The sequence below is a fragment of the Mustelus asterias genome, unplaced genomic scaffold (genome assembly GCF_964213995.1).
Source record: "Mustelus asterias unplaced genomic scaffold, sMusAst1.hap1.1 HAP1_SCAFFOLD_42, whole genome shotgun sequence".
Classification (NCBI taxonomy): domain Eukaryota; kingdom Metazoa; phylum Chordata; class Chondrichthyes; order Carcharhiniformes; family Triakidae; genus Mustelus; species Mustelus asterias.
Genome location: NW_027590119.1, coordinates 1,128,403 through 1,144,912, shown reverse-complemented (window position 1 = coordinate 1,144,912; position 16,510 = coordinate 1,128,403). Strand labels below are relative to the sequence as shown.

General features: G+C 45.9%; 3 protein-coding genes across 4 annotated transcripts in view; 2 read left to right on the top strand and 1 right to left on the bottom strand.

Annotated features, from left to right (window-relative positions):
• The window catches only part of LOC144482803 (uncharacterized), a 327,339-nt gene that overhangs the window by 185,727 nt on the left and 125,102 nt on the right, over positions 1-16,510 (top strand). The window contains exon 1 of one of the 2 annotated variants that reach the window (XM_078201674.1): positions 11,317-11,437. The exons of the other annotated variant lie outside the window; for it this stretch is intronic. The gene's annotated coding sequence lies outside the window, so the exon portion shown is untranslated. Of the gene's footprint in view, positions 1-11,316; positions 11,438-16,510 lie in introns of those variants that run through there. 2 annotated transcript variants of the gene reach the window in all.
• LOC144482710 (uncharacterized) overlaps positions 1-16,510 on the top strand; it is a 120,571-nt gene that overhangs the window by 5,642 nt on the left and 98,419 nt on the right. The window contains exons 2-3 of the mRNA XM_078201552.1: positions 920-2,118; positions 12,757-13,072. Coding sequence (XP_078057678.1) covers positions 1,271-2,118; positions 12,757-13,072 — 1,164 coding nt within the window. The 5' untranslated portion in view covers positions 920-1,270. The remainder of the gene's footprint in view (positions 1-919; positions 2,119-12,756; positions 13,073-16,510) is intronic.
• Positions 8,409-11,153, bottom strand: LOC144482784 (uncharacterized). The gene is made up of 2 exons (XM_078201644.1): positions 10,899-11,153; positions 8,409-10,477 (listed from the first exon to the last, which is right to left on the bottom strand). The coding sequence occupies exon 2, from the start codon at positions 10,116-10,118 to the stop codon at positions 9,276-9,278; it is 843 nt and encodes a 280-aa protein (XP_078057770.1). The 5' UTR covers positions 10,119-10,477; positions 10,899-11,153; the 3' UTR covers positions 8,409-9,275.

Below are 16,510 nucleotides of genomic sequence, written 5' to 3'. Positions count from 1 at the left end.
GAGCAGGGCCACTTTTGTGGGCATTAGGCAGGATCTAGCAGATGTCGATTACGTGAGTTTGTTTGAAGGGAAAGGAATGACTGGCAAATGGGAGGTTTTAAAAGTGTGATATCAAGAGTCCAGGGGCAGTATATTCCTGTTAAGATGCAGGGAAAGACTGGTAAATTTAGGGATCTCTGGCAGACAAGGGACATTGAGGCTCTGGTCAGGTAAAAGAAGGAAGCATACATTGGGTTTAGGCAATCGGGGACAAGTGAATCACTCTGACTATAAAAAGTGTAAGAAAATACTGAAGAGGGAAATGAGAAGGACAAAAAGAGGGTATGATATGGATCTGGCAGGTAAGATTAAAGAAAATTCCAAGAGGTTCTATCACTATATTAAGAGTAAAAGGGTGGCCAGAGAGAAAATAGATCCCCTTAAAAATCAGTATGGCCATCTGTGTGTGGAGCCACAGGAGATGGGTGAGATTTTTAATGAATACTTCTCCTCTGTGTTTACTACGGAGAGCACCATGGGTGCGAAAGAAATAAGGGAAACAAGTGGTGATGTCTTGGGCACACGCATGTTACTTGGGAGGAGGTATCTGCAGCCTTATAAAAGCAAATTACTGCGGATGCTGGAATCTGAAACCAAGAGAGAAAATGCTGGAAAATCTCAGCAGGTCTGGCAGCATCTGTAAGGAGAGAAAAGAGCTGATGTTTCTTGTCTCGATGACCCTTTGTCAAAGCTCTGAAACATCAGTTCTTTTCTCTCCATACAGATGCTGCCAGACCTGCTGAGAATGGGGAGAGTGTGTGTGGAATGGAGATTTACAGCTTCTGGGGAATGAGAGAGGAAAGAATGTTCCATAGAAATTGTCTGTTCTGAATTTCTATCCTGTACTGACACTGATGACTTTTGGAAACTCATTTTACAGGATATTGAAAGAGGAATCACAGGCTGAAATCTCAAACGTCACGTCTCGATCTGACAGAGTCTTATTCCTTGGGACCTCAATATCATCGGACTTTGAATCCAGAAGGAGAAATGATTGTTCAGTCTGTCGATTTGAAAAGATTTGAAATGTCAGTGTGAGTGGAAAAGCATCAACACACTGCTACACTCGAGTGAGTGTGTTCCAATGCACTGACTAAAGAGCTTTAACCAGTTACACAGTCTGAATAAATATCACACCATTCACAGCGGGTAGAGACTGTAATCTTGTTCTGTGTGTGGACAAAGTTTCAACTAATTGTCCACCCAAGAGAGAGGTAAGGACACCTGCACCATGGAGAAACCGTGGAAATGTGCAGACTGTGGGAAGGGATACAGATACCCATCCCTGCTGGAAGTTCATCGGCGCAGCCACACTGGGGAGAGACCATTCACCTGCTCTCAGTGTGAGAAGGGATTCATTCAGTTATCCAGCCTGCGGACACACGAGCGAGTTCACACTGGGGAGAGGCCATTCACCTGCTCTGAATGTGGGAAGGGATTCACGCAGTCATCCCACCTGCAGACACACCAGCGAGTTCACACTGGGGTGAGGCCATTCACTTGCTCTCAGTGTGGGAAGGGATTCATTCAGTTATCTACCCTGCGGACACACGAGCGAGTTCACACTGGGGAGAGGCCATTCACCTGCTCTCAGTGTGGGGAGGGATTCACTTGTTTATCCACCCTGCGGACACACCAGCGAGTTCACACTGGGGAAAGGCCCTTCACCTGCTCTCAGTGTGGGAAGGGATTCACTCAGTTATCCAATTTGCGGGCTCACCAGCGACTTCACACTGGGGAGAGGCCATTCACCTGCTCTCAGTGTGGAAAGGGATTCACCCAGTCATCCGAGCTGTGGGCACACCAGCGAGTTCACACTGGGGAGAGGCCCTTCACCTGCTCTCAGTGTGGGAAGGGATTCACTCAGTCATCCCACCTGCAGGCACACCAGCAAGTTCACACTGGGGAGAGACCATTCACCTGCTCTCAGTGTGGGAAGGGATTCACTCAGTTATCCAATTTGCGGGCTCACCAGCGACTTCACACTGGGGAGAGGCCATTCACCTGCTCTCAGTGTGGGAAGGGATTCACTCAGTTATCCCACCTGCAGAGACACCAGCAAGTTCACACTGGGGAGAGGCCATTCACCTGCTCTCAGTGTGGGAAGGGATTCACTCGGTTATTCCACCTGCAGGCACACCAGCGAGTTCACACTGGGGAGAGGCCGTTCACCGGCTCTGTGTGTGGGAAGGGATTCAGAGTTTCATCCCGGCTGCTGAGACATCAGCAAGTTCATGAGTGATGACAGGAGTTGGATTCTGCTGTTATTGTTTCTGCTCTCAATTCCATCCAGGACTGCATTTTGTTCATTCTCACAGTTGGTCAATGGGAAGGGTCAGAGGGTTTCTTTCTGCTGGACTGGCCAGTCTCAGCCTCCAGTGGGCTGATGTTCTTTCAGTCTTTTTGTGAATACCTGGTTTCAAATGTCACAAGGATCACAGAGTGACAGGGTGTTAGGAAGTTCAGAGATATTTAGTCAGAAGAAAACAGAGGTTGGCAGTGCAAAGGTACATTTCTGAATGGAGGGCTGTGACAAGTGACGTTCCTCAGGGATCAGTGCTGGGACTTTTGCTGTTTGTAATATATATAAATGATTTGGAGGAAAATGTAACTGGTTTGATTGGTAAGTTTGTGGACGACACAAAGGTTGGTAGAATTGCGGATAGCAATGGGGACCGGCAGAGGATACAGCAGGATATAGATCAGTTGGAGACTTGGGCAGAGAGATGGCAGATGAAGTTTAATCCGGACAAATGTGAGGTAATGAATTTTGGAAGGTCAAATACAGGTGGGAAATATACAGCAAATGGCAGAACCCTTAAGAGTATTCATAGGCAGAGGGATCTGGGTGTTCAGGTACACAGGTCATTGAAAGTGGCAACGCAGGTGGAGAAGATAGTCAAGAAGGCATACGGCATGCTTGCCTTTATCGGCCGGGGCATTGAGTTTAAAAATTGGTAAGTCATGTTGCAGCTTTATAGAAACTTAGTTAGACCGCACTTGGAATCTAGTGTTCAGTTCTGGTCACCACACTACCAGAAGGATGTGGAGGCTTTGGAGAGGGTACGGAAAATATTTATCAGGATGTTGCCTGGTGTGGAGGGCATTAGCTATGAGGAGAGGTTGGAGGAACTTGGTTTGTTCTCACTGGAATGACGGAGGTTGAGGGGAGACCTGATAGAAGTCTACAAGACAGAGTGGATATTCAGAAGCTTTTTCCCAGGGTGGAAGAGTCAGTTACTAGGGGACACAGGTTTAAGGTGCGAGGGGCAAGGTTTAAAGGAGATGTACAAGGCAGGTTTTTTACACAGAGGGTGGTGGGTGCCTGGAACTCATTGCCGGGGAAGGTAGTGGAAGCAGATACGATAGTGACTTTAAGATGTGTCTTGACAAATATATGAATAGCATAGGAATAGAGGGATATGGTCCCCGGAAAGGTAGGGGGTTTTAGTTCAGACGGGCAGAATGGTTGCTGCAGGCTTGGAGGGCCAAAGGGCTTGTTTCTGTGCTGTAATTTTCTTTGTTCTTCGTTCTGTTTGGAACATCCCAAATGCCCATCCAATTTCCTTTGTAATTGTTTATTGTCTCCACTTCCTCCACCCTCGTAGGCAGTGACTTTCAGGTCATTACCATTCACTGCATCAGAATATTCTTCCTCACATTGCCCCCCCGCCCCCCACTCCCCCCCTCCACCCCCCCCCCCCCCCCACTCCCCCTCTTGCATCTCTGACCCAAAACAAGAAATCTGTGTCCCCCTCGTCTTGTCCCTTCAGCTATTGGGAACAGCTTTTCTTTGTCCACCTTATCTAAACCTCTCAGAATCTTGTCCACCTCTATCAAATCTCCCCTCAACCTCCTTTGCTCCAAGGAAAACAACCCCAGTCTGACATTGACAATAAAGAACAAACTAACAGAATATGTTAATACCTGAAATCAAATGGGAATGTTTAATTTCTGTTTTAAAGATATTGTGAATATATTGTCCTGGACAATAACGGAATTGGAATAACTCACCTTGGGTGTGGTTGAATGGAATATATCAATCTGATATCCACCTGCAGGCTAGTGAAAGTCTGGAATGTGTAGCTGGAAATCGCTCCCTAACAGCACTGTGGGTGTACTTACACCTCAGGCATTGCAGCAGTTCAGGAAGGCAGTGTTGGGGTTGACCATGGCCGAGGCAGCTACATACAGCCACATATTCTGTTATAATTGAAGGACTGCAGATTGAATGTGAGGCATTGTGGGACTGGACTATCTTGACCACATTCCTGTGACTGCCCGGAAACACGTGTCTATTTTAGTTTATAACTGAGGATTTCTGGGAATAAGTTAAATGCGGAAATATTAAGCATCGCCTGGAGAAATTTGGAATAACTGAGAATTTTATCCCCAGATAAAGAACAAAGATTTTGCCGGTGTTTGGGTGTAACGTGTTTGGGATTTTAAATCAACAAAGATGTTGCCTCTAAAATCAGTCCTTGTCGGTTGGCTTTAAAAAGGTTCAATTATAATGAAGGATCTTGTATCTTATTTTAATCAAGGAGTTGTGAGCTTGTAGTGCTCTGTCGCTTTAAGAAGCTACAGCTGCGAGAGAGAATGCTGAAGATTCATTGTTTGAAATTTACGAGCTGTGAGAATCTGTGTGTTTTGTTTGTTTTCTGTGGATGTTTGTAGATATGTTTTATCATTGTTTTGGGCTACATTTGTTAAGGTTTATCTTTCTGGGGAATTAACCTCACCTTGAGTCTTTAATTAAAGGCATTTTTGGAAGTTTAAAAACAGAATCACAAGAACACTTCAGTAATTAATTTTGGTTATTGTTGTTGTAAAGCACATGCTAAGTTTCTCTGTTTGTGTGTGGATGATATTTGTGGGATGAATGCTTCAAGCTTTGAGGTTTTCTGTCTGGTATTTAAATCAAACAGATTTTTAAAAAAGGAAGTGTGATCAATCAAACTTTTTTTGTTCAGAAGTTATGAACCTGGAGCCATATTTACTGGCCAGAGACAGGATTCCAGGATATTTTACTCAACATGTGGGAATTTTAATCCAGATACAATTCACCCATGTGAGAATGAGAGTTTTAATTTGTAATGGTTATTTAAAATTTGACACGTGAAATGATTCTGACCAATCCTGTGTTGGATTGATCTTGGGTTAAACTTCCTGTCAGGTCCATAGATTTATTCCTGACGCAAATAACACAATGAAAAGGAAAATTCTGGAATTGGATACTGAAGAAAAGAGTTTAAAAAGAGAGAGCATGAAATAGAAATGATTCCCAGACCATGTGGTCATTCGATTAAAACAAAGGAAGGATGCTGCGTCCATTTGAGAACTTTTAATCCACCCCATTTCTAACTAAGGGAGTCTATGTACAAAGAAAACCCAAGAAAGACCCCCCCCCGAAGGGGGGGTCTGGAAAGCATCATGATGGGGGCACCTGTCCATGAGATGATCACAAAGCCCCATAATGCCCAGATACTAATTTTATTGAACCTATAATGTATGTAATCTATAACCATTCTGATTGGATTGTGTCCAGCCGGGATGAGCTGAGTAACTGGATAAGAATTGATGATATTCTTTGTTGGGTGGAGTTGCACATGGTCAGCCCCTGTGGCTTCTCCCCACCGGCGTAACTCAATAAACTGTTTGTCAATTGAATCAGGCACAACACACTGGGTACGTTACCACTTCATCCTTGGGAGTGGCCTGATAGGCCGTGGTCCAGACTAAATGTGGCCTTTGGGGGGCCTTTCATGAATCACATGTGTTTGGTCGTTGTAAATGGTGCATTCAAAATGGTTGGAAGCACAGATCATGAGTAATATTCCAGCTCCTGTGACAATAGAGAAGCTCTGACAAATTTTCACAAGCCCTGGGTTACCAGATTGGCTTGTTTCAGATAACAACACTCTGTTTACAAGTGAGGTGTTTCAGGAATTCCTGTAAAGGAATGGTCTACGCCATGTGTGTACTGCATCGTTTCATCTGGCTACAAATGGTCTTCATGATGTGGAGATGCCGGCGTTGGGGTAAACACAGTAAGAAGTTTAACAACACCAGGTTAAAGTCCAACAGGTTTATTTGTTAGCAAATGCATTTGTTAGCTCGTGGCATTTGCTAACAAATAAACCTGCTGGACTTTAACCTGGTGTTGTTAAACTACTTACTGTACAAATGGTCTCACAGAAAGAGCTGTTCAAACTTTGAAGGAGGGATTGAAGAGAATGGCAGGCGATACTTTAAGAACAAGCTCTCAAGATTTTTGTTCCAGTTTCGCATCACACCACAATCCACAACCGGACTCTCTCCTGTGGAATTTTTAGGTAGAAGGTTGAAGTCTCATCTGGATCTGCTTCATCCAGATCACAGAGCAAAAGTGAGCAGGAGACAAGAGAAGCAGAAGGAGGGACATGACTACCGCGCCAAAGAGAGGCAGTTCAAACCGGGTGATCAGGTTTACATCAGAAACTTTGGGAGTAACCAAAGGTGGTTACCGGGAATACTTTTAAACCAAAGTGGTCCAGTATCTTGGGTGGTGAGACTGTAAAATGGAAGAGTTGTTCGCAGACACCAAGACCATATTCACTTGCGGTGTGACCCTGAGTCAGGAACAGTTTCAGAGTCAGCAACCATTACTGAGAACATGGCAGAGGGTCATGCTGCTGTGGATGTTCACCAGGAAGTGGTTCCTGTGTTTCCAGCTTTGCCAGTTGACTCTGCTGTGGGAGTGGAAGAGGAATGTTCATGTACAGATTCTCAAACTACCTCTTCATCTCCCATTCCAGATCCACCATTACAAGATTTACCAGTGGTATTGTACAGGTCGCAATGCAACCACAAAGCTCCTGACAGACTTCCGTATTGTGAAAGACATTACTTTGTTGTATTTCTGTCCTGATGGGGGATTGAAAGTTAAGGGGAGGAGAAGTGTTACAGAGTGTTCTTCTCAACCTCTCTCCCTTCTGAGCACGTCTGGGCTTTGGGCGGGGTTTCAGTCTGCAAGTCCAGGCTGGTTCCAATGCTCCTGTTTCCTTTTGTTTGCCACTGTTTTTTAAAGTTTGTTATTTATTTATATAAAGAACATCCTGCTTTTAACAATGCATTCTACTACCTTATTTGTGGACTGAAGTTCCCACAATTGTAAAGCAGGAGATTAGTTAAATGGACAGCCTGAATTGAGAGACAATTAAAGAATAAATGATTCATTAATACAGATGTTAGGCTGGAAATGTAAATTTGAACACAAACGTTTATGACGTTTAGAATTATAAAGATATAAAGAATGGTTAAAATGTGTGGGAATTATAAGATATTGCCTTCTGAGGCCAACAGAATAGAAAAAACATAACAATACTTGTTAGGGTGGCCTGGTGGCACACTGGTTAGCACTGCTGCCTCAGCGCCAGGGACCTGGGTTTGATTCCCGGCTTGGGAGACTCTGTGGACTTTGCATGTTGTTCCCGTGTCTGCCTGGTTTTCTTCCGGGAGCTCGGGTTTCCTCCCACAGTCCGAAAGATGTGCTGGTTAGGTGCATTGACCATGCTAAATTCTCCCTCAGTGTTACCCGAACAGATGCCAGAGTGCGGTGACTGGGGGACTTTCCCAGGAACTTCATTTATTAGTGTCACAAGTTGACTTACATTAACATTGCAATGAAGTTACTGTGAAAATCCCTGAGTTGCCACACTCGGGCGCCTGTTCGGGTACACTGAGGGAGAATTTAGCATGGCCAATGCACCTAACCAGCACGTCTTTCGGACTTTGGGAGGAAACCGGAGCACCCGGAGGAAACCCACCCAGATACGGGGACAATATGCAGACTCTGCAGACAGTGACCCAAGCTGGGAGTCGAACCCGGGTCCCTGGCACTGTGAGGCAGCAGTGCTAACCACTGTGCCCTACAGAGAGGTGTTGGGAGCTGTTGATTTTACAAGTTATCCATGTTTTCGGAGCCATCACTTCATGTCCTGGTCTGAGAAGGATAGAGAGAAGTCTGTTCATAACATATAGGAGCAGAATTAGACCATTCAGCCCATTGAGTCTGGTCCATCATTCGATCAAGGCTGATATGCTCCTCATCCCCATGTTCCTGCCTTCTCCCCATAACCTTTCATAAGTTCATATGTTCAATTGTTAAAGCTAAACTTTCTCCTTTCATTGTTAATCGATACTTTCCTTTTTTATCTTTCTTGTTACATTTTTAATGGTTAATAAACTTCCTGAATTCACCGTTTAAAGTATTCTTTCTAGCCACATGGTTAAGTCACTGGAACCTGGTGTGATTAACAGTTATGGAGTTATTGTAAACAAGAGAACCCCATAAATCTTAGTTCAAATAAATCAAAGTTCTCACAAATGGAATGCTATCCTTTATTACGAGAGAAATTGAACAGAGAAGTAGATATTCTGCTTCAGTTATACAGGGCGTTACTGAAACTGCATCTTGAACACTGGGTGCAGTTTTGTCTCCAATTAAACAAAGGATCGTAGGATCCCTGCAGTACAGACAGAGGCCATTCTGCCCATTGAGTCTGTACCAAACAGCATCCCACCCAGACCCTATTCCCATAACCCCACACATTTACCCTGCTAATCCCCCTCACACAAGGGTCAATTTAGCATAGCCAATCAACCTAATCCGCACATCTTTGGACTGTGGGAGCAAAATGGAGCACCCGCAGGAAACCCACACAGACACAGGGAGAATGTCCAAACAACACACAGACAGTGAATCGGACGAGGGACCCAGGAATTGAACCTGGGTCCCTGGCGCTGTGAGGCAGCAGTGCTAACCACTGTGCCACCGTGCTGCCCCATTTTATAAATACCATGGAAGCAGTTCAGAGGAGGTTTACTAGATCAATTCCCAATCCAGCAGTGTGAAATGTTAACTCTGTTTCTCTCTCCAGAGATGCTGCCAGACCTGCTGCATTTTTCCAGTCCTTTCTGTATTTATTTCAGATCTACCTGTAGTGGTAGGAAAAACACTATTTACTATCCAGGATAAAATAAATGTCCTTTATCAGCTTTTGTGGATCATTTCAGTGGCAATGTGCTCTCCCAGTCTCAAAGAGCATTAGCCCCACTGGAAGCAAAGTCGTGCGATCGGCCAGTCCAGCAGAAAGAATCTCTCCTACCCTTCCACTTGACCAACTATAAGAATAAACATGGTTCACTCCTGGATGTGATTAATGGCAGGAATAACAGCAGAACCCAACCCGTCATCACTTGTGAACTTGCTGGTGTGTCCGCAGGCTGGATGACTGAGTGAATCCCTTCCCACACGCACAGCAAGTGAACGGTCTCTCCCCAGTGTGAACTCGCTGGTGTTGCCGCAGGTGGGATGATGTTCTAAATCTCTTTGTGCAGTGAGAGCAGCTGAACGGCCTCTCCTCAGTGTGAATGCACTGGTGAATCATCAGTTCCCGAGAGCTTTTGAAACCACTTCCACAGTCAGAACATTTAAAGGGTCTCTCATTGGTGTGAGTGAGATTGTGGTTCAGCAGGCTGGATGACTGAGTGAATCCCTTCCCACACACAGAGCAGGTGAACGGTCTCTCCCCAGTGTGAATTCGCTGGTGTATCCGCAGGTGGGATGATGTTCTAAATCTCTTTGAGCAGTGAGAGCAGCTGAACGGTCTCTCCCCAGTGTGAATGCGCTGGTGAATCATCAGTTCCCGAGAGCTTTTGAAACCACTCCCACACTCAGAGCATTTAAAGGGTTTCTCATTGCTGTGAGTGACTTTGTGTTTTGACAGATTGGATAACTGCATAAATCCTTTCCCACACACCAAGCAGGTGAATGGTCTCTCTCCAGTGTGAACGCGCTGGTGTTTCTGCAGATCGGGTAAATGAGCGAATCCGTTCCCACACTCAAAGCAGATGAACGCTCTTTCTCCAGTGTGAACCAGCCGATGTCGCTGCAGATGATATAACCGAGTGAATCTCTGCCCACACACAGAGCAGATGAATGGCCTCTCCCCGGTGTGAATACGTCGATGAATTTCCAATTTACAAGGAGCTCTGTATCTTTTTCCACATTCCCCACATTTCCACGGTTTCTCCATGGTGTGGGTGTCCTTGTGACTCTCCAGGTTAAACAATCAGTTAAATCTCACACAGAATGTGGGTACAGTCTCTCCCTGCTGTGAATGCTGCGATGTATTTTCAGGCTGTGTAACTGGTTAAAGCTCTTTCCACACTCAGTTCACTGGAACACTCTCACTCGGGTGTATCTGTGCCTTGGTGCTTTTCCAGTCACATTGATATTAAAGGCCCGTTGATGCAGACAGAACAGAGAAACATTTCTCCTTCTAGATTCAAAGGCTGATAATATTCAGGTCCGGATGAATTGAGTGAGGGTGTCGGATGCTGATGTGATGTTTGTTTCAAGATTTTGGTCTGTCAATCCTCACCTCCTCATATCCTGAAACGAGTTTGAAAAATTCATCAATGTCAGCACAGGATAGAAATTCAGAACAGACTATTCCAGTTTCTATGGAACATTCTTTCCTCTCTCATTCCCCAAAAGCTGTAAATCTCCATCCCACACACTCTCCCTCCATTCTCACTCTGCTGTATCTAATATTCACCCTACCAATTCTCCTGAAGGTGCTGATTGAGGCTGATTGACAGATCCATGCTCACGGCTTCCTGTCCTGGACACAGGGAGCTGGAAATCTCCATGCAGGCTGCCAGACAGATATATGTCTATCTGACTGGACTAACAATGTGTGGAACATACCGACTGGATTCACTTCCTTTCCCTTCAGTTGCTGCAAGTCCCCAATTTTCCCCAGAATGAGAAAATAAATGGAAAGGGGGAGAAAAGAAAGTGTTTTACTCACAGATGTGGGCCTCTTTTAAGGTAAAAGAAGTGGCTTTGCATTGCCCAGGAATCGAACCCAGGCCTCCCGTCTGGCAGGCGAGAATTCTACCACTGAACCACCAATGCACAGGGCAGAGAAAACTGCTCAGTTCTTTCAACCAGTGCTTTCACATGCAAAGAAATGTTGATGATTTGCAGCAGCAAATTCAATGCTGCTAACACACACAACAACACTGTTGGAGAGAGGAGGAAGATTGAATCTGTCCACTCCCCCAAGGCCCGGGGCTGCGCAGGTCCAAGGGAGAGGGGAAGCTGCGCATGTGCGGTGGAGTGCCCACCCACTGACCGTCATTCTGAGGTGTTGACCAATGGGAACTCTGGAGGACCGGAAGGAGTCTGGTCCTCCAGCCAATCAGAGCTCCCCCATTGTCTGAATGCGGAAGTGGACAATGAGCTTGTTCAGCTGCTCATTCCTGCCCAGCAAAGCTGCTGCTGCTCTCTCTCTGAATGGAGATTGAGCTTCAGACAGACTCAACCTTCCTCCTGTCTCTAGCATCTGTGAGAGTGTGGGCCAGTGGCGCAATGGATAACACGTCTGATTACGGATTAGAAGATTCCAGGTTCGACTCCTGGCTGGCTCGATGTCAATTTGAAAAATAGTTTGTGAACTCCTTTTGACCTAAAAGAGGCCAACATCTGTGAGTAAAACACTTTCTTTGCTTTTGTGTTTCTTTTGCATTCTGGGGGAAATTGGGGACTTGTTGAATTTTTAACTTCCAGGTCACCACTCGCTGTCTAAATAAAAATCCGCCTCACATTCTTCATGTATCTGTAACCAGGTAATACAGTGCATTACACACATCATCAGTCTGCTCATTTATGTCCAAATGTAAAACTTTAACGTGGCTGTCAGCTTGAAGATTAATCATGGATCATTTGCACTTCCACAACCCTCTGAGGCAGTGGCTTCCAGGTAATGACCTTTCTGCACCAAAATAATATTCTTCCCCACAACCTTCTCTTTCTCCCAATCCAGTTATCTGGTCCCACATATGGCTCAGATTTTAATTTCTAGTGTGTAGGCCAGTCGTTACACGTAGATTTTCAGATCTCTGTGTCCAATACAGAAAGTGGTCAGCATGGATCCGTTAATCAGCCTGAATCAGCACCTTCAATAGACTTGGGAGGTTGTATACTCAGGAGAGCAGAGTGAGAATTGTGGGAGAGTGTGTGGGATGGTGATTGACAGATTTTGGGGAATGAGAGAGGAAAGAATGTTCCATAGAAATTAGAATTGTCTGTTCTGAATTTCTATCCTGTACTGACAGTGATGTCTGTTGTAAATTCCTTTCATAGATATCAGGAGGTGAGGATTTACAGACAGAAATTTCAAACTAAACATCACGTGAAGATTTGACAGAGTCATTCGATTTATTGGGACCTGAATATCATCGACCTTTGAATCTAGAAAAGCAATGTTTGTCTGATCTGTTTGCTTCAGGAGATTTTAAACATCAGTGTGACTGGAACACACCCGAGTGAGAGTGTTCCAGTCCACTGATAGTGGAAAGAGCTTTAACCAGTTACACAGGCTGAAACAACATTGCACCGTTTACAGTGAAGAGAGATCGTACACGTGTTCTGTGTGGACAAGGATTCAACTGATCATCAAACCCGGAGAGTCACAAGGACACCCGCATCATGGAGAAACTGTGGAAGTGTGACGATTGTGGACAAGGATTCATGTTGCCCTGTGATTTGGAAATTCATCAACGCAGTCACACTCGGGAGAGACCCTTCACTTGCTCAGTCTGTGGGAAGGGATACATTAAGTTCTCCCACCTGCTGAGTCACAATCTCACTCACACGAATGAGAGACCCTTTAAATGCTCTGACTGTGGGAGCGGATTCAAAAGCTCTGGAGAACTGGTGTCCCACCAGCGCATTCACAGTGAGGAGAGACCATTCAGCTGCTCTCACTGCACAATGAAATTTAAATGGTCATCCACACTGCGGAGACATCAGCGGGTCCACACCGGGGAGAGGCCGTTCAGCTGCTCCATGTGTGGGAAGGGATTCTCTCGGTCCTCCGAACTGCGGGCACACCAACGAATTCACACTGGGGAGAGACCGTTCACCTGCAATGTGTGTGGGAAGGGATTCTTTCGGTCATCCGCCCTGCTGACGCACAAAGTCACTCACACCAATGAGAGACCCTTTAAATGCTCTGACTGTGAGAGTTGCTTCAAAAGTTCTCGGGATCTGATGTCCCACCAGCGCATTCACACTGAGGACAGACCGTTCAGCTGCTCTCTCTGCACAATGAGATTTAGATCATCATCAAACCTGCGGAACTGTTCAAGAAGGGAACAAGAAAAAAGATGGAAAATTATAGGCCAATTAGCCTAACCTCAGTTGTTGGCAAAATTCTAGAATCCATCGTTAAGGATGAGATTTCTAAATTCTTGGAAGTGCAGGGTCGGATTAAGACAAGTCAGCATGGATTTAGTAAGGGGAGGTCGTGCCTGACAAACCTGTTAGAGTTCTTTGAAGAGATAACAAATAGGTTAGACCAAGGAGAGCCAATGGATGTTATCTATCTTGACTTCCAAAAGGCCTTTGACAAGGTGCCTCACGGGAGACTGCTGAGTAAAATAAGGGCCCATGGTATTCGAGGCAAGGTACTAACATGGATTGACGATTGGCTGTCAGACAGAAGGCAGAGAGTTGGGATAAAAGGTTCTTTCTCAGAATGGCAACCGGTGACAAGTGGTGTCCCGCAGGGTTCAGTGTTGGGGCCACAGCTGTTCTCTTTATATATTAACGATCTAGATGACGGGACTGGGAGCATTCTGGCCAAGTTTGCCGATGATACAAAGATAGGTGGAGGGGCAGGTAGTATTGAGGAGGTGGGGAGGCTGCAGAAAGATTTAGACAGTTTAGGAGAGTGGTCCAAGAAGTGGCTGATGAAATTCAACGTGGGCAAGTGCGAGGTCGTACACTTTGGAAAAAAGAATAGAGGCATGGACTATTTTCTAAACGGTGACAAAATTCATAATGCTAAAGTGCAAAGGGACTTGGGAGTCCTAGTCCAGGATTCTCTAAAGGTAAACTTGCAGGTTGAGTCCGTAATTAAGAAAGCAAATGTAATGTTGTCATTTATCTCAAGAGGCTTGGAATACAAAAGCAGGGATGTACTTCTGAGGCTTTATAAAGCACTGGTTAGGCCCCATTTGGAGTACTGTGAGCAATTTTGGGCCCCACACCTCAGGAAGGACATACTGGCACTGGAGCGGGTCCAGCGGAGATTCACACGGATGATCCCAGGAATGGTAGGCCTGACATACGATGAACGTCTGAGGATCGTGGGATTATATTCATTGGAGTTTAGGAGGTTGAGGGGAGATCTGATAGAAACTTACAAGATAATGAACGGCTTAGATAGGATGGACGTAGGGAAGTTGTTTCCATTAACAGGGGAGACTAGGACGCGGGGGCACAGCCTTAGAATAAAAGGGAGTCACTTTAGAACAGAGATGAGGAGAAATTTCTTCAGCCAGAGAGTGGTGGGTCTGTGGAATTCATTGCCACAGAGGGCTGTGGAGGCCGAGACGTTGAGCGTCTTCAAGACAGAAATTGATAAATTCTTGATTTCTCGAGGAATTAAGGGCTATGGGGAGAGAGCGGGTAAATGGAGTTGAAATCAACCATGATTGAATGGTGGAGTGGACTCGATGGGCCGAATGGCCTTACTTCCGCTCCTATGTCTTATGGTCTTATGGAACCACCAGCGAGTTCACTCCGGGGAGAGACCATTCACTTGCTCTGACTGTGGGAAGGGATTCACGCAGTTATCCGCCCTGCTGACACACCAGCGAGTTCACACCGGAGAGAGGCCATTCACCTGCTCTGTGTGTGGGAAGGGATTCACTAATTTACCCAACCTGCTGAGTCATAAAGTCACTCACACCAGTGAGAGGCCCTTTAAATGCTCGGACTGTGGGAGTGAATTCAAAATTTCTGGGGAACTGGTGTCCCACCAGCGCATTCACACTGAGGACAGACCGTTCAGCTGCTCTCTCTGCACAAAGAGGTTTAAGAGGTCATCCACACTGCAGAGACACCAGCGAGTTCACACCAGGGAGAGACCGTTCATCTGCTCTGTGTGTGGGAAGGGATTCAGTCAGTCATTCACCCTGCTGACACACCAGCGCCTTCACACCGAGGAGAGACCATTTACCTGCACCGAGTGTGGGAAGGGATTCACTCAGTCATCCACCCTGCTGACTCACCAGCAAGTTCACAGCGGGGAGAGACCGTTCACCTGCTCCGAGTGTGGGAACAGATTCACTCGGTTATCCAGCCTGCACAGACACAAAGTCACTCACTCCCAGGAAAGACCCTTTAAATGCTCCGACTGTGGGAGTGGCTTCAAAATTTCTGAGCATCTGATAGATCACCAGCGCATTCACACTGGGGAGAGACCGTTCAGCTGCTCTCACTGCACAAAGAGGTTTGGAAGGACATGCACACTGAGGAGACACCAGCAGGTTCACACTGGGAGAGACCATTCACCTGCTCTGTGTGTGCGGAAGGATTCACTCGATACCCCAGCTGCTGATGCACAATGTCCCTCACACCCAGGAGAGACCCTTTAAATGCTCTGACTGTGGGAATGGTTTCAAAAGCTCTCAGGAACTGATGATCCACCAGTCCATTCACAGCTGCTGTGTGTGGGAAGAAATTCACCAGTTCATCCCTCCTGCTGAGACACCAGCGAGTTCACAAGTGATGACAGGGGTTGGATTCTGCTGTTATTGCTGCTGTTAATCACATCCAGGACTGAACCATGTTCATTCTGACAGTAGGTGAAGTGGGAGGGTCGGAGGGTTTCTTTCTGCTGGACTGGCCGGTCACACAATTTTGCTTCCAGTGGGCTGATGCTCTTTGAGCCTGGGAGAGCACATTTCCACTGAAATGACCCACACAAACTGACGAAGAACATTTATTTTATCCTGGATAGTAAATAATGTTTTTCCTTCCACTACAGGTAGATCTGAAATAAATACATTTGTCTCTGTTCCATTGAGTCTACAGCACAGGGCCGGGCCAGTCGGCACAATTGGTCTGTGTCAGTATTTATGCTCCACATGAGCCTCCACCCACCCCTCTTCATCTCCCCCATCAGCAGATCCTTCTATTCCTCTCTCCCTCATGTATGTATCTCGCTTCCCCTTCAAGTGTTCATGCTGTTCACCTCAACCACTCGCTGTGGTCGTGAGTTCCACATTCTCACCACTCGCTGGGTAAAGAGGTTTCTCACTGAAATCCCTGTTGGATTATTGAACCCCTTCATAATCTTAAATTCTTCCATCAGGTCACCCTTCAGTCTTCTCTTTTCCAGAGAAAAGCAGCCCCAGCCTTTCCTGAAGGTTAAATGCTCTCAGTTGTGGGATTATTCTTGTGAATCTTTGTTGCTCCTTCTCCAGTGCCTCTATTTCCTTTTTCTAAATGGAGATCATAAATGTTGGCAGTGCTCCCAGTGTAGCCGAACCTGGTTCTAAACAAGTTGAACAGAACCTCCCTGCTTTTCAATTCTATCCCTCTGGAATGGAACCCTATACATGGGCC

Bases quoted from the DNA above. Each gene is read 5' to 3' on its own strand.
- LOC144482784 (XM_078201644.1), bottom strand. From the start codon at position 10,118: ATGGAGAAACCGTGGAAATGTGGGGAATGTGGAAAAAGATACAGAGCT.